Source organism: Hyaloscypha bicolor, assembly GCF_002865645.1.
Source record: "Hyaloscypha bicolor E unplaced genomic scaffold K444scaffold_124, whole genome shotgun sequence".
Taxonomy (NCBI): domain Eukaryota; kingdom Fungi; phylum Ascomycota; class Leotiomycetes; order Helotiales; family Hyaloscyphaceae; genus Hyaloscypha; species Hyaloscypha bicolor.
Window position 1 is genome coordinate 163,550 of NW_020194626.1, and position 13,900 is coordinate 177,449.

The window sequence follows — 13,900 nt, forward strand, 5'->3', positions numbered from 1 at the left end:
CATCCCTCCAAAGTCCTGGAGAGCGGCATTGGTCCTCCCTTCCTCACAACTCTCGACTCAAATGTGCTAGTTGGGTTTTCAAAGCACAAGTGTGCCAATTCCAGTTCATCACCAATGAGGAACATGTTGGTCTCAAGTAAGAAGTGTCATTATTCAAGCTGCTGTCTGTACTTCAGCACTTCGAGCAGCCACAATTTCCATGACTTACATATTCTAAACAATCCAAACCATGGATTATTGCTTACGCGCTCTCTCCTCCAGCTTTTTGTCGAGTTGTAGAATTACCCCTGGATTTTGGACGCCGCAATGAGGCAACCTCTCTTTTTTCAAGCAAACGAGCGCTCAACTGCAAGTCTGAAACATCCGCTCCACCTGATGTTTCCCGAGAGCCTGCCAATATCAAGATCAAAGAAGACTGGACAGCTCCCGTAGTAGTAGAAACGATATCCGAGATCATGAAGTTCGCCGCCTTCGTGAACTTCACTCAGCTCTATCTCCACACCTCTCTTGAGAGCCACGTAGAGGGAATGCTAACGGTCTCCTACCCCCCTTCATGGAGCTCTATCAGGAACACCCTAGCTCACGTTTCCAATTTCTCCAGTACCGTCAGAATAGCAACATCGCCGGTGAGGGCTAGTGTTGATAGAGAAAGTCTTGGAGGCTGGCTGGAAATGAATCTCGGTTTGAGTGTTGCAGGGGCGCTGGTGTATCTTGTACTGAGATGGGCGGAGATTAAGACGGTAAGGGATATGATCCTTGCGCCACTGATGTTGGATTTGAGTGGCCTTGCTCATAGTGAGAGGGCCAGGGCGCGGGGGGGGTTCAGTGGTGTTGTTGCGCTCAGGGGGAGGATTGTACTGCGTAGACTGTCGAGGGTGAGGCTTGCTGATAGAGGGGGCGGGGGGTGGTAGGGATTGTGGATGAGGTTGTCTTAAGTTGTGGGCAGTCTGTAACGATAATTTCAAGATAATTTTGTAGGAATGTAGATTAACCTTCTCAAGGATTGCTTCACGCTTCACGCTTCACGCTTCACCCACATCCTGCCGCTGAGCCAAAAATCCCGACACTTGTAATGCACAATCGAACTAGGATGTGACACAAGCCAGTTGACTACGGCTCAGTGCTGTTTTGTTCCCTAAAGAGAGCCTAGGAGATGATCAAGGTTAGCGACTAGACAGTTTTTACTTCACTTAACAAATTACGAAAATCCAACTGCAAATATCAGGACGACACATTGCATTCTTTTTCGAATCGACTAGCTCCCACCCCAGTTCATCCAGATTCGTTCTACTTTACAAGTACAAGAAAAGAATAGAGCCGGATTCGTCCTACTGTGCACGTAAGAAGGGAATGGAGATCTCAAATCGCTTTCGTACTGTACAGACAATTTAGGAAGTAGCACGGCCAGCCTCGAAGCCAATACCAAGGCCAATTCCCTCACCAGTGCGGATCTTCTTCGTGATTGGGCTCAAGACATCCTCCTCGAGCTTACGCTTAGTAACACCGCCGAAGATCTTCGATTGTTGCAAGTTCTTGTCAACCACTGTCGGAGTAGCGGAGCGAGATGCGGCAACCTCGAACGACTCGCGAGGATCAGCACGAAGCATCTCAGTCGCACTCTGGCTTGCTTGGCTCTCTTGGATCTCCTCACTCTCTTGACGGTAAGAGTGTACTTGAACGATCTCGTCGTCGTTGTCAGACGCGGAGATGGTACTATCACGAGACTTGCGACGGCGGTAATGGGATTGATGACTGACGGCGTGGTTGAGCGTGTTGGCGACACGAGCCTCAGACTCAGGAGAGAACTGGGCAGAGGGAAGTAGGCTAGAAGCGGGGATTTGGGAACGACCAGAGCCGGGAGTGGTTGGGAGTGAAGAGAGAGATTGGACTCCTCGATTGTGTCTGCTGGGGGTTCTTGGTTCAGGACGGCGGCCGAGAACAGGAGTAGACGGGGCACTGTTATTCTCCTGGCTGAGGACAGAACCTGCAAGGATGAGGGCGTTGAACTTCTCCTGGTTATCTTGGGTGCGTTCACGGACATAGCGAACTGAGGAGCGATTCGTGGCGGGAGTGTGCTTGGGAGTGGTTCTGTACTGTTGAGGGGTACTCGGACCGGTCTTCGGAGTTGAGATATGCAGAGGGCCTCCGGGGCTACGGAGAATATTGAAGTGCTCGCGATTTGTGCGGATGCGATCTTGCAAGCGATGAATCTCCTCTTGGGCGTCCATCAGCTGGTCCTCCTTATCCTCGATGAGTCGCTTGGCCTTCTCGACACGACGATGAAGAGCAACATTCTCATCCTCGAGGTTCTTGCAATACTCCTTGATCTTCTTGATGTACTCGGTACTGGCAGAATCACGTCTGTTCTCCTGAAGCACTTCGATTTCACGACGGGTCATCTCCTGCTCGACCTCCATACGCTTGAGCGCATCCCCGCTCTCAATGGTCAACAAGTTGTGCTGAAGCTTGTAGTGGGCCGCAGACATGCGCGCCTCCCCCAGTTTCAGAGCAAGTTGCGAGTTCTCTGCCAGGACAGCCATGAGCATGTCTTGAAGCTCCGCAGGCGAAGAGTTGAGGATCTGCTCCTGGGTTGGTCGAGTCAACGTTGTGCCGTTAGATGCCTCCTTCTTTGTACCATTGACGACGGTTGGTGGAGGTGAGGACAGAGCAGTTGGCTCAGGGGTAATCGATTCTCGAAGTGAGGAGACCTGACGACGAATGTTTGGGGGGGGTTGCGAGGAGGGAGGCGGGGTCATCGAAGAATGGACAGCGGAGGAGTCAGCAACCAGCATAGAAGTAGTTGGTGAAGCAGAGCGAGCAATATCGGACTTGGTGGGAAGCTCGAGACCCTGAGGCTGAGGAGTTGAGGGTGTCTCGACAGGAGTCGACATGTCGTCGAATGAGGATTGGGAAGCCATTTCGAAGTCTGCTAATTGGTCAGCCGGGACTTGCCCAAAGGGATTCAATATCGCATACATGAGCGACTGCAATAGGGCCTATCTCGAATAAGGATGAGCCTTCCTCGACGGGTCGCTGTTACGCTCGGCTCTGACGTGGAGATGCAGAGGGGGAAAGGCGAGCCCAATGCGACGCCTGGCGCGTCCGGAGAACGGTCAGAGAAGGGGGAGCGACGGTGTCTGGACACAATTACGTCCTATATGTCGCGCAATGAGCAAGAGTTCTTTGAAAGGAACAATGGCTGCACATGCAGTGATCAGGTTGAGAGTTCAAGAGAAGCAAGTCTGTAGTAGCAGTTCGTTCCACTGTGAATGGCTGGGGATGGCTTCGCACAAACGATTTTCCGAAGTTAGCTTGTCTTAGATCGTCGTTGCCCAGGTGACAGCTAGACCGCCTTCCAAATCAAGTGGAAACATGGGCAGAATCACCACGCGTGGCTGTTGCAGAAGTGGCTGGGGGGAATTAAATTGGATATCCCATTTGATCCACGGAGGGAGAAGTCCACAAGAAAACGGGCTCGAGAGCGGTTCACGCCAATTGGCCATCCTCCTATTATTAGCCAAGTCAGGACGCTGCTATCAGACGAGGCTCGAACTAGAAATGACCTCGAGGACCGTTCCTTCCTGGCGTGCCTGTTAGATGCGATCGACCCCATCAACATTGCGCCAAACCTCAGCTCCAGTTCCTTTTGCGAACTTCTCCTTAACTAGCATCGATTCACGGGTACATTGCTCAACAGTATGACCAGTCACTGAATATCCTCCTCCTGTTCCGCCAACAACAATTGCAACCATGGATCAGCCTACAAACCAGCCGAAACCCTCGCTCATCCCGCGTCCGTCGAGGTCCTCGAGGCTTCCCGTCCCAAGCTCCACACTTCGGCCTGCTGCTTCCAGAGAAAACCTGCAGCAGTCCCCAAGACAGACCATAAGCAATCCCCGTCTGCGAAGTGCCCCATCTCGAGAACACCTATCTGCGTCAACCTCCTCGAAACCTCGACTATCTTCAACACCTACCAGGAAACCTCAAGCTCCAGCTCTACAAACCCGCCAGCGAGATGCTTCTGCAGAGACCGTCATATCCAAGCCGAAGAGCCAGCTTTTCAGAAAAGCTAGTGAAGATGTGTTGTTCAAAAAGCCCTCGAAGCCGGTATTACGGGAGGAGTTTGTGAGGCCGGATTCCACAGAAGAACATGACCCGCCGCAAGGAAATGAAACTCTTCCTATCGAAGAAGAGGAGCAAACAGAGGTCAACGCTCACCGGAAACCCCGTCCGTCGTTATCAGAGCGAACGATGGAAACTCTTCAAAACATACCCTCTTCTCCCGCTATGCGGAAACGAGGCTCCAGTTTCTTTGCCACGGAAAGTCCAGTGCGGCCCACGTCCAGCGGAACCCAGAATTCGCGACCGGGGTCTAGCTCTGATGGTTCAATGAGACCACCATCGCGATCAGTGAGCTCGAGGCCATCTTCAAGAGCTGGCCCGGCCAGCTCAGTGCCGGTAGATTTCCGTGCTTCTACGAACACCTTCAGGCCTCCTCAGTCAACTCTCCAAGCTCCTACGCCGCTGAAGCGCCCAGGCAATGCCAAGTCTCTCAAGACTCCTTCCAGTACTCGGATCAATGCTGAACTTGCGGATAATACCCAGCAGAGATCACCGAGTCCAGTCAAACCAATGGGAGGGCTTCCAACTATAACATCCGGAAGCAAGACCCTTTCATCGCGGCCATTGAAGCCACGAGCTTCTGTGACCGGACTCTTCCGTAAGCCTTCGATGCCGGCGTTAGATCAGTCGAACGAGTTGGATAGAATTGGTTATGTTCCAAAGAAGAAATCCGCTACTTTGTCAAATACCTCATCTGAAGCAGCATCCTCGACTTCCAAATCTTCCAAGGCGACGACAGCAATTACTTCAGGAGATGATCAGGAATCAACTCCAAGAAAGTCGTCTCTTGCACTGCGCGATCAGATTGCGAAGGCCAAAGCCGCCAAACGTGCTGCTGCCGCAAAGCAGGCTCCTACAGCTGCTCCGAGTGCCGAAGAAGAAGTGCCTGTCATTCCAGCGGGTACCTTTGATTTTGGCTTATCAGATGATCCCTTCAATCAGCAGATCAACCAGCATGGTGCGAAGGGGCTTCTACGGAAACGAATTTCTGCGGCGAGAACTGATGGCCGCCTCAATATTGCTGCCATGGGATTCAAGGAAATACCCGAAGAAGTTATGAATATGTATAGTCTCGAGTCCGTTGGCACGAAAGACGGAACTTGGGCAGAGTCGGTCGATTTGACTCGATTTGTTGCTGCGGACAACGAGCTTGAATTGATTTGTGACGACGTCTTTCCTGATGTTGATCCACGGGAAGCTGGGGGTGATGAGGATGCCAAAGGCAATCAGTTCGGAGGCAAGTCTTGTATGAGATCGTGTATTGTTACTTTTTTGCTGACTCTACTAGGTTTGGAGACACTTGACTTACACGGTAATGTCTTGATTCAACTTCCGATAGGTTTGAGAAGACTTGAGCTCCTGACGGCCCTGAATATTGTGAGTTGGCCTCGCATGGGTATTTCCATACATCTGCTGATATGAGTAGTCAAACAATAAACTTCCCAATGATTGCTTTTCAGTACTATCTCAAATAAAGTCGTTGCGGGATCTAAAGATCGGAGGCAATCTTTTGGCTGGTCCACTCGATGCAAGCATCACCAATCTGCAGAACCTCGAGGCTTTAGATCTGCAACGCAACTCTATAACCTCTTTACCAGAGGGGTTCTCTGAACTTCGGCAGCTACGGGTGCTCAACATTAACGAGAATCGTTTCACTTCGCTGCCATTCCAGACTTTACGCCGCCTTCCGCTTATCGAACTCTCGGCTGCTAAGAATAACCTTACTGGTACCCTCGTTACTGCGGATGTTGAAGAGCTCCCTAAGTTACAAATTTTGGACGTTACTAGTAACGCTCTTGCAAGTCTGGACCTTTCAGGAGTTCTCAGCCTTCCATCTCTTCATCAATTGAGTTGCTCATCGAATCGACTGACTGGTCTTCCGGATATGGCATCCTGGGTATCCCTTCTGACACTCGCCGCTGAGGACAATAACATCGAATCTATTCCTGATGGTTTCGTCACCTTGCCAAAGGTTAAGAATGTTAACTTTAATGGCAATAACCTAAGAGTTTTGGATGATCGGATCGGCGGCATGGAAAGCTTGGATATTCTCCGGATAGGCGGCAATCCATTGCGAGATAAAAAATTCTCTGGCATGACGACTGAAGATTTGAAGCGGGCCCTCAAGGCACGGATGGCACCCCCTGAGCCCGAACCTGACAAGGAGGTGGATGCTGATGGTGCATTCTATTCTGCACCAGTATCTCCAATTTCTCCGCGCTCGGCATCATCAGAATGGCCAGTCAAACCTGGTGGAGTTCTGGATCGATCAAACACACAGTCTCATTCTCTCAACCCTGTTGTAGCTGCAGACATTGCTGCGAATCATCCAATTAAGGTCTTGGAGCTCCACCACAACCTGTTCAAGGAGATACCAAGTTCTGTTGCTTTCTTCGCAGCTACGTTGACAACTTTGAGTCTAGCACACAATGAGCTCACCAGCGACACATTCTTGAATGACGATCTCGAAATGCCAGCGTTGAAAGAGTTGAACCTCAGTTCTAACACATTCAATTCCGTCCAACCATTGATACAACATCTCAAAGCGCCACTGTTAGAAAGACTCGATATCAGCTTTAACCGACTAAACTCATTACCCCCGTTGAAGCGGTATTTTCCAAGCTTGATTACTCTCCTGGCTTCGAACAATACAATCAGGGAATTATCTCCTGAGTCGGTCAAAGGCTTGAGGGTACTTGATTGTAGCAGCAACGACATCAACAGTCTTAATTCACGGATTGGTTTGCTCGGCGGACCGGGTGGTCTTGAGATGCTGGACGTTAAGGGCAACAGATTCCGAGTCCCAAAGTATACGATTTTAGAGAAGGGAACGGAAGCTACTCTTTCATGGTTGAGAGACAGGATACCCGCTGGCGAAACGAGTCCCACAGATGTTGATTAGGGGTTTAATTACAGATAATGTAGATATGTGGCTGGTCTTGGCGTTGAGAGGTTGGAAGGCTGGAAGCAGTGGAAGCGGTTGATCCTTTTGGAGGTAATTGGTCCTGTATCCCTAATCACTGCTGCCTACAAGGGCTGTAGCATATACATAATAGTAATGTCGTTCTTTTGGGTTAGTCATATGATTCTGAACAAAGAATATCTCATTTGTGAATTTGCCCCCCCCTTTATCTTGCCCGTGATTGGCAGCAGTCCAGCCGAGGCATTTACACGTGCTGGGTTGGGGAAGGAAAGTCCAACTCAAAACTTCCATCCGGAGCGCGCATCCTGGAATAAACAACAACCCTTATGTCACAATAATCCCAATTGAAGATGGCCTCGAAAGCAGACGAAGGGTCCAAAGGTCCGCGCGAGCGCATCTCTGCCAAGTCAACAGCAGATCCGATTCTCCGCAACGCGCTCCGCTACACCATCTCCGCGAAAGAGTACGAAACCCTGCACAAATATATCATCTCGCGCTCGAAGGTCTTGAAGAGGAATGCTCCTTCTCCTGCGAAGGTTGAGAAGCTGGTTGAGCGGCCCGGACGCGATGATTATAATGCGGCGGCTGTGAGGGATAGCTTGAGGGTTTTCCTTGCCACAGCGGCTGGGTTGAAGGCTTGGGCTGTGATTAGGGAGAATCTACTTGGGGGTGAGAAGATGAGGTGAGTGTCCAATCCCAATCCCTCCTTGATTGGAATCAAGCTAATGTGTGCTGTGATGTCAGGGGTAAGAGAATCCCCTTTTGGCGGAATGCGAATCTACGGTTGTCACTCTCACTGTCAACGATTCTCCTGCTGCACAGGATTCTATTCCGGTTCTTTACGCGTCTGAGAGCTCACCTTCTTACGCCTGAGGCGAGGCCATTTCGCCAGAGGAATAAGAGGACGAGCAAGACGCTGACTTCTAGTCTTGCGCCGGCCGTGGGGGCCAGTTTGGCGGGGTTCATGCTCGCGGTTTATCCTAAGGATCAGCTGAGAGTTACGATTTCGATATATGCCTTGAGTCGAGCAGCGGAGTTTGCGTATAATCTTGCGGAAGATGAGGGTTGGATTTGGGGGAAGGAGGGCAGTGGGTGGGAGAGGCCGTGGTGGTGGGGAAGTTGGTTGATCTTCCCGTTTACGAGTGGGCAGTTGCTGCATACTTTCGTCTTTGATAGGGACACTTTCCCAAAGGTATGGATAGAATCTTATGGCAATGAGTTAATGCTAACATGTTCAGGCATACGGAGATTTCATATTAAAATACTCTTCCCAGTACACTCAGCCCCGGCCGGAGGATTATCCTTCCAGCCTCCCATGGCCGGGCAAGTATGAAGTAGTCGACAATCTCGCTGAGATGGCTCGTCTCAATTATCCGTGCGTGGTATTTCTCCCCTACTACTACAATGCTAACAAGTACAGACCATTTACCTCCCCGATCCTCTTCCCCAACAGCACAACCCTGCCAGCAACCCTTTCCGCAATATCACCAATTACTTCTCCAGCCCACCCTCTAATAACATCCCTCACCTGTGCAACACTTCACCCCTCTGACCCCTCCTGTCTAAGAACATACCTCACATACTGGATCCGCGTCTTCCCCCCTCTAACCCGCTTCTTCACCGCCATCTTTTTGGTCCTCTACATCCCATCCTACAAAGCCTTCTACCGCGCTCCCATCACAACACTCAACCGCCTCGCTTCCACCATCCTCCGCTACTCTACCTTCATGGCTGGCTCCGTGGGCACTGCCTGGGGTGCCATCTGCCTCTTCCAACAACTACTCCCCAAGAACTTCCTCGCTACGCAACGCTTCTTCCTCGGTGGGATGTTAGGCGGTGTCTGGGGCTATGTCGTGCGGAAACAGGCGAGAGGAGAGTTCCTCTATAGTTTGAGAGCGTCGATGGATTCTCTCTGGAAGGTGGGGAGGAAGAGGGGTTGGTGGAGAGGCATTAGGGGTGGTGATGTGTGGCTCTTTGTTGTGAGTTTGATGGTTGTTAATTTGGTTTATGAGAGGGATGGGCGGGCGCTTAGAAGTGGCGTTATTAGGAGGGGGGTTAGTGGGATGAGGGGTGAGGGGTGGAGGGACTTCGTGGAGGAGCAGGAGAAGAGGTTGAAAGAAGATCTGAAGGGCAAGGGGCGGGTGCAATAAGGATAGGGAGAAGGGTGGTGGTCATGAAATTATGATTTATGTGTATGATAGTCATAGTTAATATCTTAAAGGAACATTTCTTGACCATTTCCTAGTTTGTTCTGCGACATTGAAGGCTATCGACTTGTCTTCACAAAACAAGCGTTATACAGTGATTCAAGAGACTCCTGTATAATAGAGGCATTCACTTTCGATTAAAAAGATGTTCAAAATTTTAGTGCTTAGACACGGCGTGCCTGCCTTTCTATGAATTGTGGTTTCTGATAAAGGTTTGGTGCTTTCATCTCATTGCATTATAGTGGCTTTCATTCTTCCAATTCACTCCTTAGCCAGAGGGTTAAAGGTTTTGCTGTATCTCTCTGTAGCTGACTCGCCTTCTCGCCTTTGACTTTGTTCGTTATCGAACCAGCTTACCTTCAAGTGAATACTTTGTCCTACTCTTAGGATTTTGGGTTAAGTAATTTGCACCTTTTCCACAGATGCAGGTGCTACTGTCTCCTCACCTTCTTTCATAACGCACTTTAGACGTAGAGGGCTTTGTTGGACATGTGCCCATCTTTCCTAGGCTACTCGGAGACTCAACTGATTCAAGGGCTTTACACACGACTCTCCCACACACAAACTTTGGATATAGACAGAATGCAAGCAGTCTTACATAACTTCAACTTTTCATTCCTCTAAATCATAGCTGGAACATTGATACACTCAATATTCCACACCGTCCCACCTGCCGACACTTCAAGCCCGGTATAGGCAGTCCCTCACGATGCTGCCAAATTATTCCCAAAAGCTGTGTCTGACGATGCGATGGTAATAACCATATTTTTATAAGTCTATGCTGCAATGGTGCCACTGTAGCTATTGTCACATTCCGTTCCTGTTTCCCATCTGCTTAAAGTCAACTCTGCTCTTCTCAAAAGTGGGTCTCGGAGTTCTGAAGGTGCAAGAGCTAAGGATGTGAATACTTACCCAGTCATCGGCCCAGAATCATGAACGAAGCTGAATAAATACGCTCTAGTGATGGCGTTGGTTACATTTCTGGAGACGTTAGAAATCTTGGAGTGAGGGGTGGAAGGGAAAGGGGAAAGAGAGAAAGCTCACTGGGTCCAGGAAAGTCCGCCTGCACTCCTCGAATACTCAATCCTCACTTCATGTGTCCTTTCCACCACACCAGCGGAGCCACCCAGCTGGCCAAAACTCCCGAAGAGGGAGGCTCGTACACACCTGCATCATCAGCAGTCCTTCTCTCTCCCTCCAACCTTCACGCTTCCCTCCGGAATAGTGGGGTTAAAACTCACCATTCCCCCGTCTAAGCCCCATATTAAGTATTATCCGGCCAGCTCTCAAGGGTGCTCTAAATCAGATCGCCAGTTCCATTCGACATACCATGTCAGAGGAACAGCTCACCATTTTGCGTGGAGGGGGCGGTACCCGGGATGAGTGTGGTAACTGCAAGGATGTGTGGGAGGTGGTTGGAACTAAAGACTGGATGGGGAGGGGTCAGCGTTGCTTAAAGATATAGTTCACAAGGAAATCGGATGAGATATTTTGGGGAGTAATGGGATTGGGGTTGAGAATGGGAGAGTGAGAGGGGAGGACGAAGGGATGCAGAGAGGGAGATCAGCCTTACCAGAGCGCCTCCCCAGCTATCTCTCTGGTGAGATGTGCTGAAGTGCGTGTGATAGCAAGAACGATGGTGAAGAAGTGTTAGGCGAACGTTTTGAGGTTTCACAACAATGTAGAGAATGAAACTATGACTGAGGGGCTGATATAGAAGAGAGAGATGGAATGAGACCGGATGCTAGCTGTGGAAGCCGAGGCGTGATGTCCCAAGACCCTTCTGGCAATAAATGATTGAAGCTTTCTTAGTTGTTTGAAAAAACAATATCTTTGCCAGGTAATCTATGTTCTAGAGATGGGATGAAACGAGTACCGGTGGTGTGAACCCGCGAAAAATCAGACTGAAATTTGGAGGACGGATGATGGCATGATTTAGATTTCGTGCTTGATAATTTTCCGAGCCTGGTGATAAAACACAACTATTTACAAGAAGATATTCCACAGATTCGGAAGGGGACACGATGAGAAGGTGAAGAGTGAGAATTTCTCCCCCGCAAAAATCTCGGCACTTACGAAGGAAAAATTGACAGGATGAAGGTATCCAACCTCCACTCGGTCCACATTGGAGGATAATAAAATCAACTTGGTGAATGTGGGGAATTCTGTCAAGCTTACCCTGGTAATGCAGTCGAAACGAAAATTCTACACGAGAAATATACTCGAAACGAGCACCCCCTTTAAATTTCCCCACCACTCAGAAATGGGGAGAAAGATCTGAATGCGGCAAGCCTTGCGTGGCGGTCGAGAAGTCTAGCCATTATACAAGTAGGGCTTGTGATAGGATAGGATATTTTCCCAAGAGAACGGGGGATCATTGCAGACATTGTGCTTCTGAATCTACAAGTCGCTTTAGAACTTCGCAAGATCAACGCTTCCAGTTGTCACGGGATATTTAGAATTTGCGTCGGCACTAAAAGTGAGCACTGGAAAGGCATTATGGAGGAGCTGCGCCCCTAGCAGGGAGAAATAATCAGGTGAACCGTGAACATCTTATGGGTCCATCTCCTGGTCGAAGCCATCGTTCTATTTCCCCAACTCCAAGTCTGTCACTCTCAAATCACCTTCTTGACATCGTGACATCGAGTCACTTCATCAATTTCAATCTTCGTTGGCCTCTCTGTCCTTCGTCGAGTTATCTCAGCCAAGACTCGCTCTGGAGTCTGTCTCTGGACCGAATCTATTTCTGAGTAGCCCTCATGAACCGAGGGTTACTCAGACCACACGCAATATCTCAATGGCTTTGCTCTCATGAAATATCTGGAAACCCGGAAAAAACAAAACGGTCAATCCAACTACCGTAACTTTGGATCAACACCCAGCAAATTTCTTGAACCAACGCCATAAATGAATCGGATTTCAGCATAGAAAATCCGTCGATGTCCCTTGCAGCAAGTATCTTTCCAGAACTCGATAAGCACCAGTGATGGACATATGGACCAAGAGAGAGATAATGAATACGATCGATCAAAACGGCTAGAACGGTGTTTTGAGAGCGGCGGAAATTTATGGACGAAATTCTTTCAAAGAGTATCACTTCGGTTTCGCACGGGAGATGCTGGAGCTAAGCACTTCAACGACGCTTACTGTCTTTGGTGAACCCGCACGGCAGTTAGTTACTCGGCTGTATGGGGAAAAGTCTGTTGTGAGAATATCAAAATGGTGTTATAGTAAGGAGTCCAATAATGTAACTGACAATCTTCTTGGATTCTGCCCACCTACTCTAGCGGCGGATCCACTACTTGTTTCACCCAGAGTTCTTTGAGAAGTGGGCAACGCTACCCGAAATCGAGGCTTGTACGCGTCTCTTGGGTATGATGAAGTTTCAAAGCAATATTTTCTCCAATTGCAATGTTCTGCATAGCGTGCCCCATTTGCTTCCGCCTGTGATCGACGAAATCGAGAAAACTGACGAGACCTTTGAAGACGACGAGTGTCCTATTGATCTGCCGGCTATGCAAGACCAGTTTGAAGCCACGCGTTTTCAAGGACGATCATTGACTCACAAGACGATACGGGGGGGAGGCGATGATGAGAAAGAGAAGTTCTCCCCGAACTTCAAATTTGTGGCCAGGGTTATGGGAAGTCTCTGTGATGTGCTGAGGGGGACCATTTCATTTCCCTTTGGTAATATGACAACGGACGACTGATGACAATGGAATATGGCTTATCAAACTGGAAATGACGGAGGTGTAGTACAAGGTCCGTCAATCTTGTGAGACTTCTGGCAGTTTTGTTTCACCCGAATGTACTCGGGATATGGGTACTTTCCACATGACTGAGGTGAACAATGAACTTGAAGAAGCAAAATAATGAGATGATTCTTGATATGAAAAACGTAAGTTAAGCAGACTCATTCAATAACGAATTCGAGGATGACTTCCGGTTGGGCAGCGTCCAGAACTCACATCGGGATCTGATCGATGGGCCGGCTCGGCTTGAGGGCTGCCCCGAACGGGTAGCACTTGCTTCTGAACTGTACGATGGATCCCCACCCGAGATATAGTAACAGAGAAGTCACATTACCATCTATCCATGCCAGAACCCATGCCTATAGTTGACCCTCAAAGGCAGAGAAACATACCCAACGTAATCTGTACAACTGCATATCAGGGGTCCAGACCTCCTTAAATAGCTTATCAGAGTAACACATGCCTGAGCCATCTGCATCATAAACAGCTAAGCAGTCCTTCCAGATGAAGAAAACCTTCCCAATAAACTGAATTGTGGAGTAGGCGTTGCATCGGGAAAAAATAACTTTCCGCCATGCTTTTCGTCCACTGGGACGATTGAGGATAATTTCAGTGATAGATCAGTTTGGTCCCAGCTCCCCGGTTCCTCAGGGTGAGACAGATCGACATTCGTCGATATCGGGCTTGAAGGGGTTCGGAAGAAAAGAAAAGATGGGTCCAAGACTAACGCAGGTACGCGTGCTAGATGCAAGGAGGTTGGAATGAGATAAGATTGAGGCTGGAACAGCTAAGAGATGGAAACTAGGAGCACGTGTGAAATATGAAAAGGGGTAAGGTGGCACGTGATGGCCTCGGTCGCGTATTTGAGATGGTGAGGGGTAGGATGAGGAGGGGAT

General features: G+C 49.3%; 3 protein-coding genes across 3 annotated transcripts; 2 read left to right on the top strand and 1 right to left on the bottom strand.

Annotated features, from left to right (window-relative positions):
* Positions 1–1,127: 1,127 nt before the first annotated feature.
* On the bottom strand, positions 1,128–3,057 carry K444DRAFT_75106 (uncharacterized protein). Its single transcript, XM_024888688.1, has 3 exons — positions 2,977–3,057; positions 1,377–2,926; positions 1,128–1,331 (listed from the first exon to the last, which is right to left on the bottom strand). Exon 2 carries the CDS (start codon positions 2,916–2,918, stop codon positions 1,389–1,391), a length of 1,530 nt encoding a protein of 509 aa, XP_024732535.1. The 5' UTR covers positions 2,919–2,926; positions 2,977–3,057; the 3' UTR covers positions 1,128–1,331; positions 1,377–1,388.
* Positions 3,058–3,446: 389 nt separating this feature from the next.
* Positions 3,447–7,197, top strand: K444DRAFT_595530 (L domain-like protein). Its single transcript, XM_024878397.1, has 3 exons — positions 3,447–5,359; positions 5,411–5,499; positions 5,549–7,197. Exons 1-3 carry the CDS (start codon positions 3,751–3,753, stop codon positions 7,022–7,024), a joined length of 3,174 nt encoding a protein of 1,057 aa, XP_024732536.1. The 5' UTR covers positions 3,447–3,750; the 3' UTR covers positions 7,025–7,197.
* A 141-nt stretch (positions 7,198–7,338) lies between these two features.
* Positions 7,339–9,427, top strand: K444DRAFT_595533 (uncharacterized protein). Its single transcript, XM_024878398.1, has 4 exons — positions 7,339–7,727; positions 7,790–8,237; positions 8,284–8,420; positions 8,466–9,427. The coding sequence occupies exons 1-4, from the start codon at positions 7,396–7,398 to the stop codon at positions 9,193–9,195; spliced, it is 1,647 nt and encodes a 548-aa protein (XP_024732537.1). The 5' UTR covers positions 7,339–7,395; the 3' UTR covers positions 9,196–9,427.
* The last annotated feature ends 4,473 nt before the right edge of the window (positions 9,428–13,900 follow it).